Source organism: Scyliorhinus canicula, chromosome 16 (assembly GCF_902713615.1).
Source record: "Scyliorhinus canicula chromosome 16, sScyCan1.1, whole genome shotgun sequence".
Lineage (NCBI taxonomy): Eukaryota > Metazoa > Chordata > Chondrichthyes > Carcharhiniformes > Scyliorhinidae > Scyliorhinus > Scyliorhinus canicula.
The window spans coordinates 59838497-59862042 of NC_052161.1; the positions used below are offsets into that span (position 1 = coordinate 59838497).

Below are 23546 nucleotides of genomic sequence, written 5' to 3' on the forward strand. Positions count from 1 at the left end.
GTAGTACAGTCGTTTCAACACTAGATGTCCCATTGTCAGATGATAGAACTAGATTCCCGTTTCTTTCTCAGAGAGTGTGATCCAGGACAGTGAACAGACAAGACATAGAATAGCGAGAGGGAGAGAAGTTCAAACTACTTTATAATAATATTGTATACTGAGATAGTCATCTGTATTGTATTTCATTTCTTTTGTTATTTCAGAATTGGAAAAAGGACTCACAATTATTGTTTATATTATTCATTAAATGGTTCATCTTTTACAAGAAGACTATTGATCACTTTATCATCGGCTAGTTCAAAGAGTAATATATATATATTTTAGATAAGGGATTATTTAAAATATTACAAGTATTTCCTTCTTTTCCTTTGAATGTATTATTCTCTGATTACGTTCATGTGAAATGCCTTTCGGACAATTTATTACATTAAAGGTGCTACATAAATGTAACAAAAACAGAAATTATTGGACAATCTCAGCAGGTCTGACAGCATCTGTGGGGAGAAAAGGAAGTGTGGATGATTCTTTGTCAAAGCTGGAGAGAAGTGGAAAAGAGGTCAGATTTATACCGCAGCGGTTGGGGGGGGGGGGGGGGGGGGGGTAGCTGGAGATAGACAAAGGTGTTGAGGACAGAAGATAAAAGGAATGAAAATGGTTTTGTTTTAGGTGAGGAAGGATGCTGATACTCAAAGTAATTCACTGATTGTGAAACACGTTGGGACATTCCTGTGGAGTGTAGTGAGATGTCACATCAATACAAACTCTTCCTGTTCAATTCCTGGCGATTCACTTCATTGGCCCGGGACATCCCAACTCATTATCTACTCCAGCTGCCTCTTGTTCATGTTCTCCCTTCCCCCCTCAATGCTCGCTGTCATTCTTACCCCCTCACCAGTTCATGGTGGGTTTCTGCTTTCAGTTCAAACTATTACACCTGTCTTCCCCCCCCCCCCCCCCCCCCCCCCCCCCCTCTCACCTACCGACCCTCCCTCACACTCAGTCTCTAATTTCAGAAAGTGCTTTTCCTTCTCCCCACTTCAATCTGGCGCACCTCAGCAACATTCCATATAACATTCACTCCTGTCCACCCCAGTTCAGGCTGTGCTCTCCCTGTGATTTATAGCTCTGATTGCTTTGTTTATTCGGTTCAAATGTAAATGCTGAAAATCAGCATTTTACATTAAAAAACTCCTCCCAGGTTACTGTGGAACACAGAGTAAAACTTTCTCTCTTCAAAGACTGCAAACAACCTGGGGCATTTGCAGAATACAAATAGAAAATTCACATTTCACTTTGAACCTTCAATGGAAGCTGAATGTAAACAAAATTACATTTTTATTTGAATTAGTCCTAATATGACCCATAACCGGATTATTTTGTCTCATGTCATCTGCCGATCATCAATCAATACTCTCTAATTCCTCAGGATAAGGAATCAGCATCTCCTGCGATACTGAAACAATCTGTACCCACGCTTAGGAAGACCTGGGTAATATTCAGACATGAGCTGATCAGTGGCAACTAACGATACCCATCATTCCGACTGGAAACTATGGGTACGATGCAATGGATTTGCTTCTAAGTGTGAGAGCGAGCGGATTATTTGGGTATTTCTCGATGGCCAACCCAGTAACGCAATCACCGGTATCTAATGTTAATTAGGACACTGAATGATGCCCTACGGACTTTATGACGTAAAGGTCTGTCCCGCCAGCTGATTCACCAGAACTACGCCCAGCAGCTCGCCGGTATCAAGGGGGAGAAGCACTGAGACTGATCCTGCAGAGCAAACCTCAGACAGCACGCAGCCATGTCACCACGTAGACCAGCGCCTCAATTCGGTATGCCAACCAGGCCAGGGTCATGAAAATGGTTGAGTCCGGCTTGGATACCCTGTTCCGCCGAGGGGGTTGGAAGGTTAGCCATGGGACCGCTAAAGCCACCTGGTAGACAATGGCAGTAGCCGTCAGCGTGGGTAGGGTGACCAGGAGGACCAGCACCCAGTGCCACAAGAAGCTCAACGTCCTCCACTGAGCCATATGGGTGATGTTGGCATCTGACCCCTGGCACTAATCCTGCCTGCCATCCCTGCCTCCCCCGGTGACTCTGCGCCTGGCACTAGCGCCCTCCCACGTGCGATACTCGCTTGGCACCACCCCCTCAGCACAACGCCGTGCTCTTTGCCCCAGCACACCCTGGCGCCCACCAACACACCCACCAAGTTTGGCAGTGCTGACCAAGCTTGTTCCCCCGTCAACTGCGAAACTTGCAGCGTTCGTCTCACGATGCTCCCCCTCCATGTTCCGCAGGAGAATGGGCGGGAGAGGGCCCAGACAGGCGGCCGGCTGCCAGACCTCCGGGGCCTGACTCCTGACGAGAATACAGCCCTTGAGATTGCGTCGGTGACCGAGGACAAATCAGTCACCGATGTCGAGCTTGGCCTGTGCCACAGAGGTGAGGGTCCACCGGCCCCACCCAGATAACCTGTCACATATGAATTGTTCACGCCAGCATGATGGTCCTTCCCTTTCACTGACCACATGTCCTATCTCCCGCAGGTTCTCCAGCTGACAGTACCGGCCAATTCAGGGTGCTCCCCCCCGCCCATCTCCCCCCTCCCCACGCCTCCCCAGAGAACACCTCATAGATTTCATAGAATTTACAGTGCAGAAGGAGGCCATTCGGACCATCGAGTCTGCACCGGCTCTTTGAAAGAGCACCCTACCCAAGCCCACACAACCCTATCCCCATAACCCAGTAACCCCACCCAACACCAAGGGCAATTTCAGACACTAAGGGCAATTTAGCATGGCCAATTCACCTAACCTGCACGTCTTTGGACTGTGGGAGGAAACCGGAGCACCCGGAGAAAACCCATGCACACATGGGGAGAACGTGCAGACTCCACACAGACAGTGACCCAAGCCGGGATTTGAACCTGGGACCCTGGAGCTGTGAAGCAATTGTGCTATCCACAATGCTACCGTGCTGCCCTTCAGAAGAGAGCTCTGAGGATGCCACCATTGATACATCACGGCTGTCACCCCCACCTTCCACCAGTGCAGAGACACACACCTTTTGGGGCAGCACGGTAGCATAGTGGTTAGCATCAATGCTTCACAGCCCCAGGGTCCCAGGTTCGATTCCCGGCTTGGTCACTGTCTGTGCGGAGTCTGCACGTCCTCCCCGTGTGTGCGTGGGTTTCCTCCGGGTGCTCCGGTTTCCTCCCACAGTCCAAAGATGTGCGGGTTAGGTGGATTGGCCATGCTAAATTGCCCGTATTGTCCTAAAAAGTAAGGTTAAGGGGGGGTTGTTTGGTTACGGGTATAGGGTGGATACGTGGGTTTGAGTAGGGTGATCATTGCTCGGCACAACATCGAGGGCCAAAGGGTCTGTTCTGTGCTGTACTGTTCTATGTAACCTCGGTGGGCGAAAGGAGGGGACAGGCTTCTGGAGCACAATTTGGTGAGCATCGCACAGTTGCAATGCACGTCAGGTGGAGACAGGAATGACCGGGGGAGACAGCAGTCAGAGGTCTGCTGGATCATAGAACCCAGCTGGGTCCCAGTCAGATGCTGAGCCTCTGGACCAAGTTTACCCGGAGTTGATGCTGTCAATAGGGTGTGGTTGTGAGATTCAGAGGGGAATGTCAACAACACTCCAGTGGGTCCATTGCCAATTGGAGGAATCCCAGAGGCTAAGGGCGCAGGAGATTGTGCCGACAATGCACGGCACCAAGGCCAACACTACCTGGGTGGCGACCGCAGTGAAGAGCCTGGAGCATGACATCAGCAGCACGAGTGGTGATGTCCAAGGCGTAGCTCAGTCAGTGACGGCCATGGCTGAGCAGCTCAACAGCATGTCCCAGATACTGGGGGATGTATCCAGTCTCAGATGGACCTTGCTGGGGCGCTGCGGAGCTTGACCGAGTCTCAGGTGGGCATTGCTGAGGTGCTCCAGAGCAAGCCCCGGTCAGTGAGGGGCATTGTGGAGCGCACCAACACCATGGTGTGGGCATTGGGAAGCGACAGGGCTTACAGAGCCAGATAACGCAGTGACAGTCGGAGCTCAACCCAGCGACCCCTCCATCCTGAGGTGACACCCAGGACCCTACGTGCACTGATAGGGTGGAGGGAGCCCTGGAGGCCAATCCAGAGCTTCCCTACAGGGAGACGGCAGCGGTCACCAGCTTCCACCAGTCCACCCTCCCTGACAACGCCACATCAGGTGTCACGGGTCAGCGTGTGGAACAGGATGTTATGGTGACGCATGTGCTCTTTGACCCCAGGCCCTCCAGAGGACACCCACCAAGGGCATCAAAGACCATAGGACGTGGTAAGCAGCAGGCTGCCTCCACCCCTGATGTGCATCCTGTGGACATACCTAGATGGAGTGGTACAGCACAGAGGGGAAGGGGGAAGGGGAAGTAGCGAAGGGGTAGGGAAGGAGAGTGACAGTTGGGCATGGTTGTGGGGGGATGGTAGGTGGGTGAGATGGGGAGGATGATGCGATGACGGATGAAGCCACGTCCTATGAGAAGCAGGTGAGGATGAGGGCCTCCATGGTCCTGCGGTCATGCTAGACCCTCACCGCCGCCTGTCCTTCACCCCCCAGTTAGTCCCACGGTTCCTCCCTGGGCTCATGTACCAGCCCTTCCTGGCTCCTCCCCATCCTTCTCCTCAGAGGTGGCCGCATGTTCCTCCTCCTCCACCTCCAGCACGTCACCCCGCTTTTATGCCAGGTTGTAGAAGGCACAGAATACCACCAGAGCGGTTGAGGCATCGGAACCCCATTTTCAGCAGTCCAATGCACCGCTCATTGTCAGCCCAGGTGGGCCTCTACATTGGTCACCGACCTCTGTACTGCCGTCACCAGCCAGGACCTAAGTGGGTATCCTTTAATCCCTTAACCCCCAAGAGCCAACCGGTCACCCTGGGATGTCCATCGAAGATGCTGGGACTCTGCGAGTGCACCAGGCTGTAGCTGTCATGCGTACTCCCTGGGAAGCATGCACACAAACGTACAAGATCTCCAGATGGTGGTCGCACACCAGTTGAACGTTCAGGGAGTGGAGCGCCTTCCTGTTAATGAAGGGCGCTCCCGCATCACCCGGTGCACACAAGGTGACATGCGTGCCATCTATTACTCCCTGTACCTGGAGCATCCCGGCAATGGTGGAGAATCCTGTCAGCGTCTTGTTAGGCCTAGTCCAGGTAAAAGTTTACGTAGTCGGCTGCCCGGTCAAACAGGGCATCCTTGATGTCATAAATGCACTTGTGGGCTACAGCTTGTTAGATGCTCCACATGTCCCCGCTCGAGCTCTGGAATGATCCTGAGGCGTAAAGGTTCAGGGCTGCGGTGACCTTGATGGACACCAGGAGTGGGTATCCTCCTCCTCTACATGGTGCCACGTTTAAGGACATGGCACAGGTGCTGCACCATCACCTTGTTGATGCGGAGCCTCCTGCGGCTCCAACATCAATTCACAAGACCAGCGATGCCTGTGTACCTTGGGCCGCTGCCGTCCTCCTCCGCTGGGTCACCTCCCTGGACTGATGGGCATCCTCAGGTGTGGGGCGAGGCCCTGCACATGGGCTGCCGCCTCAAGCCTCTATCAACGCTGCATCCACCGCCTTCTGGCTGGCTGGTCTGCCAGCAGTACTGCAAGGGCAGCTTCCGCGGAGTCCACAATATCATCCATTTAGTGATATCTGGAATGAATTTGAGAGGGTGAGAGACTAACAATCAGCTATGGCTGCCATTCCAGACCCGCGGGTCCATTCATGGCAAACCCATGGGAATCCACTTCAGAGCTGTGAAGTGCTCACAATACTGGAAATGCCAATTCCTCTTTAGCAATAGTCTTCATTTGTGCAGCCAGAGACTGCCACTGTCAGTGGGAGTCAAAGTGACCTTCACCATATTGCCATGGAATCCCTGCACTGCAGAAGGAGCCATTGCCCAATGACTCTATGCCGACCCTCTGAATGAGCACCCTACCAAGGCCCATTGCCCACAATATCCCCGTAACCCCACCTAACCTTTTGGACACTACGGTCAATTTAGCATGACCGATCAACCTATCTTGCACATCTTTGGACTGTGGGAGGAAACCAGAGTACCCGGAGGAAACCCACACAGACACAGGGAGAAAGTGCAAACTCCACATAGTCACCCTAGCCTGGAATCAAACCCAGGTCCCTGGCTCTGTGAGGCAGCAGTGCTAACCACTGTGCCACCATGCCGCCCCTGATGACGGATGGGGCTCTGTCCTGGATGTGTTTGGTGGGACAGACAGGCAGCAGCTGGAGCTGCCTCTGATATGGGTATATGCGATTTAGAGGGTGGCACAGTGGACTCACGGGCATTGTCTCTCCTCGCTCCTGAACCAGGGGCGACCACTCAGCGATGTCGGCCCACCATTAATGGTATGGAGATTGGACTCAATTGTTGATTATTTGTTTCTCGTCAGGCCTTGGCAGGATCCGGATCTTGCCAGTGGAAGCGGGATGGTTAGAAACCAATTGGCACTCGGCGTATTTACCGATTTCAGCCTCTCCCGCAATCTAACTGGCACGCTCGTTTTCACGTCCGCCGCAATGTGGCCAGTAGACTGCGCCTAATATGGCTCTCATTATCGCCAGGCCAAAACGCTGTACTCCCTTCCTAACAGCACTGTGGGTGGACCTACATGAGACCGACTGCACAGTTCACAGGGCTCACCGCCACCTTCTCAAGGGCATTTCGAGATGGGGAATCAATGCTGGCCCAGCCAGCAATGCTCACACCTCCAGAACAAAGAGAAAACAAATCCCCGTTCTCTGTGATTGAACTGCTTTGTAATGTCTTGAAAACAGCTCCTTGTTCAACAATCTGCAGCTAAATTCCAGGACTAAAATTATTCCAGTGAACCTTACCTCATAGTGCCGATCGAATGAAATGTGTTCTGAATTCGTTTCACAGTTTTAATTCAGCTTTTATAAAGTGATTAAGGAGAGTATTTGTTGTGTTGTTTTCCAGCTCTGTTTTGCTTTCCTGCAGTGAATTGCTTAAAATCATTTCCTCAATGAGAATTGAAACTGAAAGTAAAAAACGTAGCTCTGAAGCATCATGACTGAGCAGGAAGGAATGCTGCCAATACAGTCACACTGTGCTTTACCACAGAAAGCCAGATTAGTATAGAAAAGAGTCACTTGGCCGTTTAAGGAAAATACCTGGATCCCTGGATTACATGTCGCTGACATGTGACCGTATTTCCTGGATTACACATCCCTGACATGTGACCAGATAGCCATGGATTATACACCCCTGACATGTGACCATATCTTCCCGGATTACACATCCCTGACAGCACTGTGGGTGTACCTATACGTGCGAGACTGTGCCAAGGCAAAAAAACCAACGGCACTGAAGCAAGTGGAGAAGAGCTCTGAGAAGGAGCACGCAATGTACTGCCTGAATGTAGTCTAGTTAAATAAGGCAGCCTCCATTGACATCTTGCTGTGTGACCTGTAAACCCTCAAAATTAAAAGTTGACACCGGAGCCTCAGTGACAGTTGTGGGGGAGAAGACCTTCAATTCACATTCACGAGGGAGCTCAAACTTTAGATTTGAGCAGCATGACGATCAAGCTGTCAATTTACACGGGAAACACCATGAAATTACTTGGCAGCACGGACATACCAGTGGCTTATAAACTCCACACATTCACCCAAGGGCCTGGCACTGTGAGGCAGCAGTGCTAACCACTGGGCCTGATGTGTTGGGTAAGCTGGGTCTTTGTGGTCTGCATTTGGTGCAGTCGAGAGAGAGAGACAGGTTTCCAACACTTGAAGAGATGCAACACGATTTTATTGAACAACTAACTATAATACAGGCTTAACTGTGGGTTGGCACTATGCTGACTTGACTGGAGACCTGAGGCTAGCCTGACCAGACTAACTGATTACCACATGGTGTTTGTACTAGTTGCAGCTCACGAGCTCCGACTGTCTCAGAGGCTGGATCCCGAGAGAGCGTGAAAACTGGTGCCCTCTGGCTTTATAGTGGTCATGTCCTGTCTGGTGATTGGCTGCTGTGTTCTGTGTGCTCACTGGTCATCCTGTGTGTCAATCACTGCCTGCAAGCACTCCATCATATACCTGGATGTATATTATGACAGGGCCAACATCTGTCTTGGTTATCGTAGAGGGGCACAGACTCAGCCTAATGGAGGGAGATGGTTACAGCAAATCAAACTTAAATGACTGGAAATATTTTGAATTTCCAACAATGTCCTTCGAGATGTCCTGCGAAGATACAAGGGCATTTTCCACAGCGAGGTAAGCTGGATCAAAGGTGTGAAGGCCAAAATTAATGTCAACCCACATTCAACACCCAGGTATTTTATAGCCAGACCAGTCCCCGATGCTCTGCAGCCAAAGGTTAAAGTTGAGCTGCAGCAATTAGAATAAGGCACAATTACAACAGTTACGTTCTTAGAGTGAGCAGCCGCCATAGCCCCTGTCCTCAAGCCGGATCGACCCATGATAATCTGTGGGGATCACAAGTTAACCATCAGTCAGGCTGCACAGGTGGAATGCAGTTCCATCCCCACAATTGAAGACATCTACACCAAGCTGGCAGGAGGTCTTACCTACTTTAATTTAGATCTCAGCCACCCGTACCAAAAGTTGGAATTGGACAAAGAGACCCAGAAGTTTGCCATGATAAATACAAATAAGGGCCTATTTCAGTACACTTGGCTACCATTTGGCATAGTGTCAGCCTGCGCTATTTTCCAGGAAACAATGGAAAACCTCCTTCAAGGGCTCCCAAAGTGATGGTGTACCTCAATGATGTTTTAATTACTGGGACGACTCTCGAAGAATAAAGAACAAAGAATAAAGAACAACACAGCACAGGAACAGGCCCTACGGCCCTCCAAGCCTGTACAGGTCATGATACCAACCTTTGCCAAAAATCATCAGCACTTCCTTCTGGCATATCTCTCTTTACCCATCCTATCCATGTGTTTGTCAAGATGCCTTTTGAACATTGTTCATGCATCTGCTTCCACATCCTCTCCTGGCAACGCGTTCCAAGCACTCACCACCCTCTGCATAGAACACCTGCCTTGCACATCTCACAACATCTCACAACATTGCACAACCAGGGGCTGGTTTAGCACAGGACTAAATCGCTGGCTTTGAAAACAGACCAAGGCAAGCCAGCAGCACGGTTCTATTCCCGTACCAGCCTCCCCAAACAGGACCCTAGAAAACTGATCGTCCTCACATGTGATGCGTCTTCTTATGGGACAGGGGTAGTATTGTCTCATTAGATGGGGGATGGTTCCAGGTGGCCCATCGTCTTTGCCTCAAGAACCTTCTCACTAGCGGAATGAAACTTTGCTCAAATTGAGAAAGAGGGTTTAGCTGTCACAATCCTTGTGAGGAAATTCCACCAGTATGTATACAGACAGCCATCACCGACCAGAAGCTACTCCTGGGCCTCTTGAGATAGGATAAACAAATACATCCAATATCTTCTGCAGGGTTGCAAAGTTGGGCCTTGCTGCTAGGGCTTACAACTGTGCCTTCCAGCACAGACCTGGCACACAGATCGGCAATCATAGAATCACAGAATCCCGACTTCCGGTGGCACGTGCGAGCGGAGCGGTCGCGCTGAAGAGGAGCTCCAGCCGGTCGGCGGCATTTCGGTATTTTCCGGGGGTTTCTGCGTTGTTTTGCCGGTCGGGATTTCTTCAGCCATTGGGGCTTGAGGGACAGGCGCTGAGTAGGGCCGGTTTGGAGCCGGTGGCGACCCCATGATTGGAGGAGCAGGGGCATCGAGCCCGAAGCAAGCAGCAGCCGAAGAGCATGGCCTGAGGCAAGGCCTGAATCCAGCACAAATGTAGAGGGGGAGCAGCGCACACCGGGTGCCCCCGGGTGCCCCCCCCGGCTGAAAATGCATGTTGGGAAGTTTAAAGTCCGGTCCCAGTAGAAGAGATGTTTTGAACTTTGATTTTTGGAATTTAATTTTTTTTTATGAAAAAAAAGTTTGTTTTTTAAAAAAAAGTTTTTAATAAAAATATTTGTTTCAATAGAATTTTTCAATTTGGAAAAAAAACATTTTTTAACATTTATTTTATTATTTTATTATCTATCTCAAGATTGAAGAAAGAAGAAAATAAAAATGTTATTTTATTATTTATCTCGAGATTGAAGAAAGAAGAAAATAAAAATGTTATTTTATTATTTATCTCGAGATTGAAGAAAGAAGAAAAATATTACGTCATTAAGGGATGCCAAAAACATTTGTGAAGAAGGGAGGAATCGCTGGCTTGCCGCCAAAGGAGAGGACCAGTAAAAGTGCTGACAAGATGGCAGCTGCCGGACCGCGTGGTGGGGCGACACTACTTACAGTGAAAAGGATGGCCGTGGTGATGGCTGTGGAGCTGGAGAAGCAGTTTGCGAGGCACATGGAGGCGTTGAGGAAGGAGATGGCGGTCGCACTGAGATCATTGGAGGAGGAGGCAATCGCCCCGGTGAGGGGGGATGTGGCAAAGACATCGGCCGAGGTGAGAGAACAGGGTGAAAAGATGAAGGAAATGGAGGAGGCAATGTCGCAGCATGGCAACCAGCTCACCTCGATGGGAGACGAACTACAGAGGGTGGTGGAGGTCAACAGAGGACTCCGAGCAAAGCTCAAGGACTTGGAGAAGCGCTCGAGGCGGCAAAATCTGAGAATTGTGGGCTTACCTGAAGGGGCAGAGGGCTCATGGCCAACTGAGTACTTTGCTCAGAGGCTGGCAGAGTTGATGGGGGAGGGTGAAGACCCCTCCCAGTATGAACTGGACCAAGCTCATCGGTCATTAAGGCCGAAACCCAAAGTAAACGAGCCGCCAAGAGCAGTAATTATCTGCTTCCATAATTACCACATGAAACTGGGCAAAGCAGAAGTGGGAGGTGCAGTGGGATGGTGCTGGAGTTCGAATTTACCCGGACTTGACGGGGGAGTTGGTAAAGAGACGAGTGGCGTTCAGCCGAGTGAAGGCGGCACTGTACAACAAGGGACTGCGATTTGGTATGGTATACCCGGCAAAGCTGAGGGTGACGTACAACACCAAAGATTTTTATTTTGAAACGATGGAGGCGGCTGAGGCGTTCATGAAGGCAGAAGGCTTGGGACAGATGTGAAGAGTGGAGCTGGAAGAGAGATCGTGGACTGTGATTTGGGGAGCTGGAAATGTATAAATGTTATAACTTTCTTTTCACTGACCTGTATTGTAACTTACTTGACTTCACATTGTTATAGAGTTTAAGTTTTTGTGTGGTTTGATTGGCATTTTTGCTCCTTTTTTTTTGTTGGAATGGCTATATGTTATTTCATTGAATTGCGTGGGTTAGATTGTTTTTGTTTTTCTTCTGGGACTGGGTGGGAAGAGACAGTACGCTTTTTGGGGGGAGAGGGGGACTACCCGCACTAGCTAACTAAAGTCAACTAGTGAACGGAGGTGAGGTGAGAGGAGGGCTGTGGACATTGGAGTCTGGTTAGCAGGTTTTGATGGGCCTACGAGGCGAGTAGGTGGGGGGAGTGGGGGGTGGGGGGGGGGGGGGGGAGAGTCGATACGGGTGAGATTTTCTCGAGGGGAAGTGCAGGGGGGATTCGGGAAGGGGGGAAGAGGGGGAGAAGGTTTGATGTTAATAATGGACAGGGGCGCGTCAGGCTCATGGGGCAGGGCCCGGTGGTATGATGATGGTGGATAAGAAGGGGGGGTGAGAGACCCCCAGTTAGGATAGTCACGTGGAACGTGAGGGAACTGGGAGGCCCAGTCAAGAGGTCAAGGGTGCTTGCGCATCTTAAACATTTGAAGGCAGATGTAGCAATGCTGCAGGAGACTCACTTGAGGGTGAAGACTTAAAAGGGCTGGGTTAGTCAGGTCTGTCATTCTGGATTTGACGGAAGAGCTCAAGGGGTAGAGGTAATGGTCAGCAAAAGGGTCCGGTTCCAGATGGAGAAGGTGGTTGCAGATCAGGGGGGTAGGTATGTGATTGTGACAGGGGCACTGAAGGGGAGGCTAGTGGTGCTGGTAAGTGTATATGGTCCCAATTGGGACGATGTGGGATTCACGAAGAAGCTGTGTGGGCCCATCCCTGACTTAGACACACACAAACTGATAGTCGGGGGGGACTGGGACTTGGTGCAGGAGCCAAAATTGGACAGGTCACAGCCGCGCTCGCTGGCCCTGTCGGGGTGGGGGGGGGGGGGGGGGGGGGGGGGGGGGGCGACGGCACTAGCAGGGCTAATGGTGGAAATGGGAGGGGTGGACCATTGGATGTTCCTGAACCCGAGGGAGCGGGAGTACTCGTTTTTCTCAGCAGTCCATAAGGTGTACTTGCGGATTGACTTTTTCATGGTGGGGAAAGCGCTGCTGGCTGGCGTTAAAGGGTCGAAGCATTCGGTAATTGCAGTATCAGATCATGCTCCGCATTGGGTGGATATGGTACTGGAGAAGAGGGTAGCGCAGAGGCTGGGGTGCAAATTAGATGCGGGACTGTTGGGGGACCGAGAGTTTTGTGACAAAATTGAAAACGTAATCGAGGAATATGTACGTTTAACTGCACGGGTGAGGTGTCAAAGGCGGTTATCTGGTAGGCTCTAAAGGCGGTGGTGAGGGGTGATGTGATCTTGTTCAAGGCTAGGCTAGACAAAGAGGAGAGGTTGGAATGTCAGAGGGTAAGAGATGAGATGCTGGAGAGAGACAGGATATATGCAGAAGATAGGGACCCAGCGCAGTTGGAAAAGAGGAAGGAACTCCAGGCGAGCTTTGACCAACTATCTACCAGGAAAGCGGTACGCGGATTGGGGCAAGCAAGGGGGGCAGTTTACAAGCATGGACAGAAGGCGGGTCAGTATGTTGGCGGGTCAGCTCCGTAGAGAGGCTGCGGCAAGAGAAATCGTCCAGGTGCAGGACAGGGCAAGGAAGTTGGTGGTAGCTCCAGATCAGATTAACAAGGCCTTCAAGGAATTCTATGAGAGATTTTACAGGTCAGAGCCACCTGGGGGAGGCCGGGAGATGCAGGAATTTCTAGATGGGCTGGAGTACCCGAGGTTAGGGGAGGGGGACAAAACTACATTAGAGGGGACGTTAATGGAGCAGGAGATAAAGGATACTATTGGGAGGATGCTGTCGGGGAAGGTTGCAGGGCCGGATGGGTTTCCGGTGGAATATTATGAAAAATTCAAAAATAAGCTGGTACCGCTGATGGTGGGGATGTTTGAGGAGGCGATAGGAAAGGGGATGTTTCCACAAATTTTGGAGCAGGCATTGATTTTCTTGTTACCTAAGAAAGATAAGGCTCCGACAGAGTGTGGGTTGTATAGGCCCATATCACTTTTAAACGTGGACACAAAGATATAGGCGAAGGTACTGGCAGGTAGGCTGGAGGAGTGCCTCCCGAAGGTGATAGGTGAAGATCAGACGGGGTTTGTGAGAGGGAGGCAGCTCTTTTCGAACGTTAGGCGGGTATTGAACGTGGTTATGGCACCGGCAAAGGGGAAGGAAACAGGTGTTTGTGGCCTTGGACGCCGAGAAAGCGTTTAATCGGGTAGAATGGGGGTACTTGATGGTATTTCTAGAGCGGTTTGTAATTGGACCCAGATTTGTGGACTGGGTAAAGCTATTATATAAGGAGCCAAGGGCCAGCGTCTACACAAATAACATCAGCTCAGAATACTTTCCTCTCCACCGTGGGACTAGGCAGGGATGTCCTATGTCCCCCCTGCTGTTTGCAGTCGCGATTGAGCCATTGGCCATTGCATTAAGAAGTTTGTGGTAATGAAAAGGGATAGTGCAGGGGGGGGGGGAGCAACGACTTGTGATTATACATGTCGGAACCAAGTGTGTCAATAGGGGGAATAATGGAGCTGCTTCAGGTGTTTGGGTCTTTCTCAGGGTACAAATTCAATCTAGACAAGAGTGACTATTTTGTCTCGGCCAGGGGTGGGAGCAGGGGTGTAGGGGCTGCCATTCCGTATGGCAGGGACTCACTTTAGATACCTGGGGGTGCAGGTTACTCGGGATTGTGGGGAGGGGGGGGGGGGGCCTCCGTAGGTACAACATTTCTAGTTTGGTGGGAGATTGAAAGCTGATCTGGCACGGTGGGATGGTCTCCCTCTGTCATTGGCGGGTCGGGTACAGGCGGTTTAAATGAACGTGTTGCCGCGATTCCTGTTTATTTTTCAATGCCTGCCGATTTTCCTGCCAAAAGCATTTTTTACAGAGATTGAAGGGATGATTACCTCATTCACATGGGGAGGGAAGGTGGCCATAATTAAAAAGGTGCTACTACAGAGAGGAAGGAAGGCAGGGGGTTTGGGTCTTCTGAAACTGATGCATTATTACTGGGCGGTGAATGTGGAGAAGATACAGAGCTGGGTCAGAGGGGTTGACTCCCAATGGGTCAGAATGGAGGAGAGTTTGTGTAGGGGTCGGGATTGAAGGCACTAGCGACAGCATAGCTCCCGACGGTCCCGGAGTAATACTCAGGGAGTCCGGTAGTAATAGCTTCATTGAGAATTTGGAGGCAGTTTCGACAGCACTTCGGTTTGGAGCAGGGTCAAATTAAATGATGATTCGGGGGAACCATAGATTTGAGCCAGGGAAGTGGGATGGAAAATTTCTGAGATGGGAGGAGAAAGTAATTAGGACACGAAAAGATTTGTTTTTTGGGGATCGTTTTGCAGGATTGAAGGAGCTGGGAGCGAAGTATGGGCTCGAGCAGGGGAAATATTTAGATACATGCAGGTTCAAGACTTTGCCAGAAAGGAGATGCAGAGCTTCCCAGTAGAGTCGGCTTCCACATTGCTGGAGGAGGTGCTGACAACATGGGACTGGAGAAGTGGGTAGGATCGGCGGTTTACGGGACTATTTTGGAGGAGGACAAGGCACCACTAGAAGGGATCAAGGCAAAGTGGGAGGAAGAGTTGGGAGAGGATATGGAGGAGGGGTTCTGGCGTGAGGTGCTCCGGAGGGTGAATGCCTCCACCTCGTGTGTGAGGTTGGGGCCGATACAGCTGGAGGTGGTGTACAGAGCACACCCTACAAGGGCGAAGATGAGCCGGCTCTTTGAGGGGGTAGAAGATGTGCGTGAATGTTGCGGGGGAGGCCCCGCAAACCACGTTCATATGTTTTGGTCCTGTCCAAAGCTGGAGGATTACTGGAAGGAGGTGTTTCTGGTAATTTCTAAAGTGGTGCATGTGAAACTGGACCCAGGCACGTGGGAGGCCATATTTGGGGTGTCGGACCAGCCGGAATTGGGAAAAGGCCGTGGAGCAGATGTTGTCGCCTTCGCCTCGTTGATCGCCCAAAGGCGGATAATGTTAGGGTGGGGATCAATCTCTCCACCCTGTGCCCTGGCGAGGCGGGGGGACCTGCTGGAATTCTTAATGCTTGAAAAGGTAAAATTTGAAGTGAGGGGATGTGTGGTGATGTGTATCACTGTAATACACAAGGATTAATGTAAATACATGTAGACTAGCTAGACACTACAGGGCGCACCAGAGACATCACACACACACACTCGACCAATACACCAGTTAGATAGGACATGACCAATGGCCATTAACGATACACACAGAGGTGACACGACCACAGGAGGGCATTACACCAACCCATATATAAAGGACACCACACACATGATCTGCCTCTTTCCAGTGGAGACAGTCAGTGAGTACAAACACAGGGTTGATTTGATATCAATCCCACCACATGGATTGTAGCAGTCTGGTTAGTCAGTCTGAGTAGCTATAGTAGGATTAACAGTAGTGTCGAACCAAGTTATCGAAGTGTATATAGTTTAATAAACGTGTTGAAGTCATCTCCATGTCTGATCCTTCCTTTGTCAAGTGCACCACAAGGAAGCCGCTTGTGCTACACCTCAAGCATAAGAAGACAGGAAGGATGGAGGGGTTCTACAATTGATGGGCATTATTCATTATGTACTTTCGAGAATTGGATCACATTGAACATTAGGGGGGTTGGGAGGGTTGGGGACTGCATGTATTAATGGTGACTGTGGGTGATTCCTGATTGTTTTTTGTCATTTGTTTATGTCAACATGCGGGCAAATGTCTGGGGTTTGGTGGGAGGATGCGATTGTTGTTATTGATATGGGGATTGACATTACATTCATCACTGATTGTTGTTTACTGCTGGGTGTAAATTTGGGAGAAAAGGTGAAAAAGGAGAATTTTTAAAAATACAAAAAAAGCAGAATCACACAATCCCTAGAGTGCAGAATTTTGTCAATATTGCCAAAAGTAAAACGGATGATACAGATCTGGTGGCACCATGAGAAATCCAAACAGGTGAGATCCTATTTTACTCACCAAGATGAACTGGCCTGTAAGAAGCCACAATCCTGTGGGGCTCACAAGTTGACATTCTAGCACTAGCTCGGTGGGTCACTCTTACAGGAGTTACAAAGTGCCCATACGGGGCAAACAAAGATGATGATGCTGGCATGCAGCTATATATGGTGTCCAGTGTGGTGATTGTGTATCAGTATAGATGCAATACAACTGAACAAGCACTAGAGGGAGCATGGGAGAGCTATAAATACACAGGAACAGGAAGTGAGGAGACACTTCACTGAAGGGAGAATTGGGAGCAAGACACAGACACAGGCAGGCAGCATTTGAGGTAGCTGTAAGTTAAGCTCTGAAGATAGAACAAATTCACAATAAAGCATCTTCTCCACCTTTGAGACTACTGGCTTTATTAAGACACAAGGAACAACACATGGTACCAGCAGTGGCTTCAAATGCTTACTACAAGACAACTCAGCCACTGACACAGAAAGACCAAAATGGCAAGGAAAACTCCGACAGGACATTCAACTTGGGAAGACCTGGCTTATTTGAGGATGTGGGTTGGACGCCCACCTCAGCTGAACATGACCGGTAATGTAAGAAATGTCTGGAAAATATTCAAACAAATGTTCGATTTTTATATCATCGCTAATGATTTAGCAGCAGCCTCAGATGAAATGAAAATAGCACTGCTCATCGCAGGACATGAAGATAGAGAAGTATATAATGGCTTTAAATACTCAAAAGGTGAAGACAGCAACAAATTAGAGATAGTACTCATAAAATTTGAAGAGTACTGTATGGATTTTGAACAGCACTGTATGCTCAGAGACCAAACTGCACAGGGACTGAGTGATGCAAAACTCAAACAATCACTATCAGAACAGAAAGGGTTCAGTCTAGAAAACGCTGAAATCCAGTTGAGATCAAAAGGAAGAAGTAACTTGAATTTGTCACAAAGACAAAACGCTGAAATCCAGTCCAGATCAAGAGGAAAAGGTAACATAAACTTTTCAGGAAACAAAAACGCTGAAATCCGCTGTAAAATGGCGTCGGAGCACATTTTACAGTCTCCGGGGAACAAAGAATGAAAATCTGCGTCTGCGCATGCGCAGGCAACAGGAGCTGCAAATGCACAGTTACAATCACCCATTTTCCGTTCAGTTTAAAAAAAGTCTTGTTGCTGATCGTTATGTGCATGCGCAGTCTCAAAACGTTTTGGTCACGGATCGTTATGCAAAACCGCACAGTAAAAGAAGGCCGATTTGCGCATGCGTGAGTGATTCCTACGCATGACGTCACTAGCGTCATGACGTCTGAGGGTCCAGACCACGCCTACTTAAAAGGGAAATGCCCGAAAATTGAAAACAAGGTACTTAAAGCTGTAAAATCAAATTTTCTTGCCTCAGAAGACAGAAAAACGCCTGATCTTAAACCAGCAGTTGAAAATTACTCTCACAACACCCTGGAAAAAGCAGTCTGCACCACCCAAAGTGAAGAGAACCAAAGAAAATCCGAAACAAAAAAAGATGATTTGTTTTTCGAACAATACTACTCAGACATGGCTGAGTTATTCGGATATGTTGATCACAGCATCAACGACACGGTCGCAAAGCTCAACACGAATCTACTCGTGGTAGATGAATCCAACACAATGGTGCCATGGCAGATCGTCGATGCATTGGATGACAGCAATACCCAAGATGAAGACGACACCACACAGAGAACACAGAAAGACTCCACACAGAGAGCGATGACAGGTTCCACAGTGAGAGTGATGAAAGACTCCAAAAGGGAAGCAAGCAAACACTCCCTGGCGAACACCATGCATGAACAAGACCATGAAGGTCAACCCGCCGTATCTGAGCAACCACAAGCAGACTATGAAAGTCTACCAAGCTCACATAATCAAGAAGAAGACAATGTACATCTACCCACTGCATGCGAAAACAGTGACAAGGTGATCACACTCGACATACAGAAGGTACAGGATCACAGCGAGACTGACAGTTCTCAGCTTGTCTGTACAGAAGCACAGAGTAGGGCCACCCAAGAGTCCAGTGAGACCACGCCAATAGAAACCATACAGATTTTGACTCCAGAAGAGGAGCACCAAGAGTCCAGAGAGACCACATCAACAGAAACCATTAAGATTTTAACTACAGAAGAGGAGCGCCAAGAGTCCAGCGAGACCACGTCAATTGAAATCATGAAGATTTTGACTCCGGAAGAGGAGCACCAAGAGTCCAGAGAGACCACGTCAAATGAAATCGTGAAGAATTTGACTCCAGAAGAGGAGCACCAAGAAAGCAAAGATGAGGAATCAAATCCACCACAAATGACTGATGTCACCAGCATCAATGCAACATCAGATCATTCTCACCATTCTTGAGACGAAACGTTCAAGGTAACAGATTCCACAAAGGACACTCGCGCCAATAACTGTGACAATGACTCAAATTATCCACACGGGACACTCATTGAGCATAACAAGAAAAACAAAAGCCACAAGAAGCACAGCAGAAACGTGAACAACAACAGCACCAACAAAAACTACAAGCACAACGACAAAAACTACAAGAACAACAATACCAACAAGAAGCATAACAAAGATAGCGACAACAACAAAGACAGAAACGACAAAAACAACAGCAATGAAACACCGACTTGTACAAAATGGTACAACTCTGCACATGAAAGCCAATGCCACAGCACACTGCAAAGCAATGATAAGACTACAAACATGCCATGGGATGACAACGAATCGCACAAACTCACATCTGCTCCAGAACAAGCAAGCACACCAGCTTTAAAGGCAGATGACATACTAAATCGATACAACAAGCACAGAAAAAAGTCCATGTCAGTCAACATCAGTGGCTCGACCATGCAAACACCATGGGCTGACGTATTGGTTACTTAAAATAACAAGAACACCGACAACATTCACAACGGAGTTGCAATATCAATATCACCATGTCAACAACAACAAAAAAGAAAAAACTCAATGGATAAATTCATCATGTTTGGACTCATAAATGTTTTTATTAAGATTGGACTCATAAATATAAATTGGCTTTGTAAAAAATGCAATAGCACCATCACTTGTCTAGATACACATACCATAAGTAACTGTTTTGTACAATTTTCTTTAACGATGTACAGAAAATATGTAAAGAAAAAAGGATGGATGTGGTGATTGTGTATCAGTATAGATGCAATACAACTGAGCAAGCACTAGAGGGAGCACGGGAGAGCTATAAATACACAGGGACAGGAAGTGAGGAGACATTTCACTGAAGGGAGAACTGGGAGCAAGACACAGGCAGTCAGGCAGCATTTGAGGTAGCTGTAAGTTAAGCTCTGAAGACAGAACAAATTCACAATAAAGCATCTTTTCAGCTTTGAGACTGCGAGCTTTATTAAGACACAAGGAACAACACATCCAGGAATTGATAAAGCCCTCAACAAAATGGTACAGCAGTGTCTACCCTGTGAAGGATTCGGACTTTAGAATTTTCTCCATTTTGGACTGGTCAGACGGAACAGAGGCTCTGTTAAATTGGCAGGACTCCATCTTGGACAATGAATAAAAATCAGACATAACCTCAGGGGATTTGCCCCTTATCTGCCATGCTCATTCCCACAAATAACATTAATTCTTGCTTCGTTAACATTTGATCCATTTACCTCCAGAAATATCTCAAGGCCCTCTGACAGGAACTTCATTAACTTTTGCCCTGTTGGCCAGTGATCGTGACTTATAGGCAATGGACAGAGGTCTCCGCATGGAATAACAAAAACTACAGGATTTGCAGGATCCATGATATCCGAATGGCTTAGCTGAATTAGGCCTTCTCAAAATCAAAACAGTGGTTGTGATAATCGTTGATTTAAGGCCTGAGACCAGGCTAATGAAGTACAAACAATCACCACAGGACTGTTAATGCTTCAGCCAGATGCAACTGAATAAGGCTTGCCAGTCCATTTACAGTTTCCTTACTAATGCTGTTTTCTTCAATGTGTTGAAGCAGTGTGGGGAACATGTAGTAATTTTAGCTTTGCGTTCGCAATTGCCAAACTTTCAATGTCTTTTGGAAAGCTTCGATTTTTTCACAGTGCCAAAAGCAATCATCACCCTTCCATTGCAATTTGAGGTTCCGTTCATTTAGAATTGAAAAAGTGTCTGCAAGATAATACAGAGTTAGCATCCAAGTTTCATCAGTAAATGAATCAGCCAGAGAGGACAGTTTCTCGAGGAGGAAAGCGTGGATTTCGTTCCTCAGTTTGTAAACACTGAGTAGCACCCGACCCCTTGAGAGCCAACGTACTACTGTGTGGAACAATAAATGTGTGTGCTCAGCCCCCATATCGGAACATAGTGTCAAAAAATCCTTGCAGCCGGCATTGTTAAAAGACAGCTGCTGCGGCTGTTGCGCGTGAATTCACGCGATTGGGAATGCCACGATGGACGGCTCCGTAACTCTACCGACACCCACCCGCGAGTCGCGACCCCCACTTTGAAAATGCCTGTATTAGAATATACTTCGGAACAACATGTGATTCATTTGATATCGCACAATTCTTTAGATTATTGTTATTCAACTCAATGTATTAATTAAATGGACAAGGAGATTGGTTCAGAATGTCATATTTAAGTTAATTTTAATGTTAATGTTAATTTTAAGTACAACGTGTATTTTAGTCTATTTGCATTAGTACTGTGTCAAATTCTGTAAGACATAAACCTTCACCCACTATCCCTTATTTTATTAGTGGATTGACTCAGTTCAATTTCCAATGTTCACAGCGAAGGAGGGCTGGGGCTCATGAAAATGAAAATAGCTTATTGTCACGAGTCGGCTTCAAATGAAGTTACTGTGAAAAGCCCCTAGTCACCACATTCCGGCGCCTGTTCAGCGAGGCTTGTACGGGAATTGAACTGTGCTGCTGGCCTGCCTTGGTCTGCTTTAAAAGCCAGTGATTTAGCCCAGTGTGCTAAACCAGCCACAGTGAGGCAGTTGATAAGAGCAACTGATGCTATTTGTTTTCATGAAACTAGGCAACGAGCCTCAGCAGATTAAGAGTGTGGGGTGTGGTTAGCAGCCATAAATTCCTTCTCAGTAAGTGTATCAGGGAAGCGAATGTGTCGAATGTACGTGACCTGTTGTCATTTCTAAATGTCACAGGAGACTTCTCGAACATTAGTCACGTTATCAGTCGAATCGCTGAACAAAGATTACTTGTTAGAGAAAGACAGTGGACAGGATAGTGGGAGGGGATAAGGGTAATAAAAGCTTCTGATTTTACACTTGTAAACAAAGATGGACTGACCCCCGCCCTCGAGTGGAGACGGGCAGTACCTCTCCCGGTCATATAAAATCTTCAATAAAGCTCACAAACAGAACTATCTACGCTTGATCCTTGACTACTTTTCCGAGTCTAACAACGGTCAGTCTAAATAATCACTGCCACCATTGGTCAGTCTCCAATGCTGAGCATGACTGGGTCACCCATGGACCAGGTTCTATGTTCTCCATGGGGGCCATTTCCTGGACAGTATGTTCTTAGTTTTAATGGTTCCCACTCCAAGTGGCTGTCAATACAGGAGATGGGGGACCAAGACCTCAGTGGCTACGGTGGATGCCTTATGCCTCGTGTTCACCATACACGGACTGCCAGTATCCATTGTATCCGACCACGGCACCCTTTTACAGGGGACGACTTCCAAACGTTTGTTTGGGCGAATGGCATTCTAGGATGGCTCCGTAGTACCAAGCATCCAATGGAAACAATCAGATAGACCATTGCGCCATCTGCTTGTTAGTTTTCCCTCCCACACCACCATTGGCGGGGGGGGGGGGGGGGGGTGGGGGTTGGTAACACCTGCCAAGTTGCTGATGGGTCATCGCCTCAGAACACATTTGAATTTGGTATTTCCTAACTTGTCAGGGAAGCTGGAGGCATGTCATGCCTCCCAGAGAAATCAAATGTCTACGCAAAGCGGCGACAAAATCATTCAGAGTGGGGTCCTGGCCTTAGTTTGAAACCAAGGGCCCATCTTGGGCCCATGTTGGTTGTCTGGGCGGATTGCATCCCAGTCTGAGCCCATGTCATACATGGTAGGACCGTCAAAACAGATATTGACTGGGCGGCACGGTGTCACAGTGGTTAGCACTGCTGCATACAGCGCTGAGGATCCGGGTTCAATCCCGGCCCCGGGTCACTGTCTGTGTGGAGTTTGCACATTATGCCCGTGTCTGCGTGGGTTTCATCCCCACAACCCCAAGATGTGCGTGTTGCGTGGATCGGCCATGCTAAATTGCCCTTTAATTGGAAAAAAAATAATTGGGTCCTCTAAATTTATTTTAAAAAGATATTGACCATTGGACAAGCTTGGGGGCGGCCACCCCCATTTCAGAACAGACGGGTCTCGCTGGGGTTGTTGACACTCCTGTGAATGGAGCTGAGAACGTCCGAGTCAACGCAGCAAGTTGTGCAGATGATTGCCTGGCCGAGGCAATCTCTCCCTCACACACACAAACCCACACCCAAACCAATCTCTCTCTCACACACACAAACATGTAAGCAAACCAATCTCTCTCTCACACACACAAACATATAAGCAAACCAATCTCTCTCTCTCATGCACACACGCCCAAACCAATCTTTCTCTCACACACACACAACTCTCTCTCACATATAAACACACACACATACCTCTCTCTCGCACATAAACACACACAGAGACCACTCTCTCTCACACACATGGGATGCAATCTAACGGGAAAAGCACTAAATGCTGTAGCAAACGGGAATTGCCACGTGCTTCCCGAAGGCTGACCCAGCGATACCTCGACCGATATCTAACTCCAATTAGGGCCGGTAACGATGCCCCACAGCTTCATGATGGAAACGGTTGTCCTACCTGCTGATTTTCCTGGCCCACGCCCGGCACGTCTCCGCTAACAAGGGGGAGCAACTCTTCAACCATCCCCTCTGAACAAACCCCAGATGGCAGGCAGCCTCAGTAACGACACAGACCAACCCCATGATTCAGAGATGCTAACCTGGCCTGACTATTGGATGCAGTGGAGTCGAGACGGGACACCCTGCTCCACCTTGGAGGTTGGAAGGTCAGCCATAGGTCAGCCAATGCCACGTGGGGTGCAGTGGCAGTGGCCATCAGC

General features: G+C 48.6%; 2 protein-coding genes across 6 annotated transcripts in view; both read right to left on the reverse strand.

Moving 5' to 3' along the window:
- LOC119950988 (interferon-induced protein with tetratricopeptide repeats 5-like) overlaps positions 1–23546 on the reverse strand; it is a 999792-nt gene that overhangs the window by 192966 nt on the left and 783280 nt on the right. The gene's annotated exons all lie outside the window — the stretch shown is intronic.
- LOC119950954 (interferon-induced protein with tetratricopeptide repeats 5-like) overlaps positions 1–23546 on the reverse strand; it is a 169565-nt gene that overhangs the window by 2819 nt on the left and 143200 nt on the right. The window contains exons 1-2 of one of the 5 annotated variants that reach the window (XM_038773978.1): positions 6918–7059; positions 5510–5711 (exon numbers count right to left, since the gene is read on the reverse strand). The exons of 1 other annotated variant lie outside the window; for it this stretch is intronic. Coding sequence is in view for 2 of the 4 variants with exons in the window: in XM_038773976.1 (XP_038629904.1) it covers positions 23285–23409 (125 nt within the window). In the remaining 2 variants the exon portion in view is untranslated. Of the gene's footprint in view, positions 1–5155; positions 5324–5509; positions 5712–6917; positions 7066–23284; positions 23425–23546 lie in introns of those variants that run through there. 3 more of the 5 variants (XM_038773976.1, XM_038773977.1, XM_038773980.1) reach the window with 3 other exon arrangements.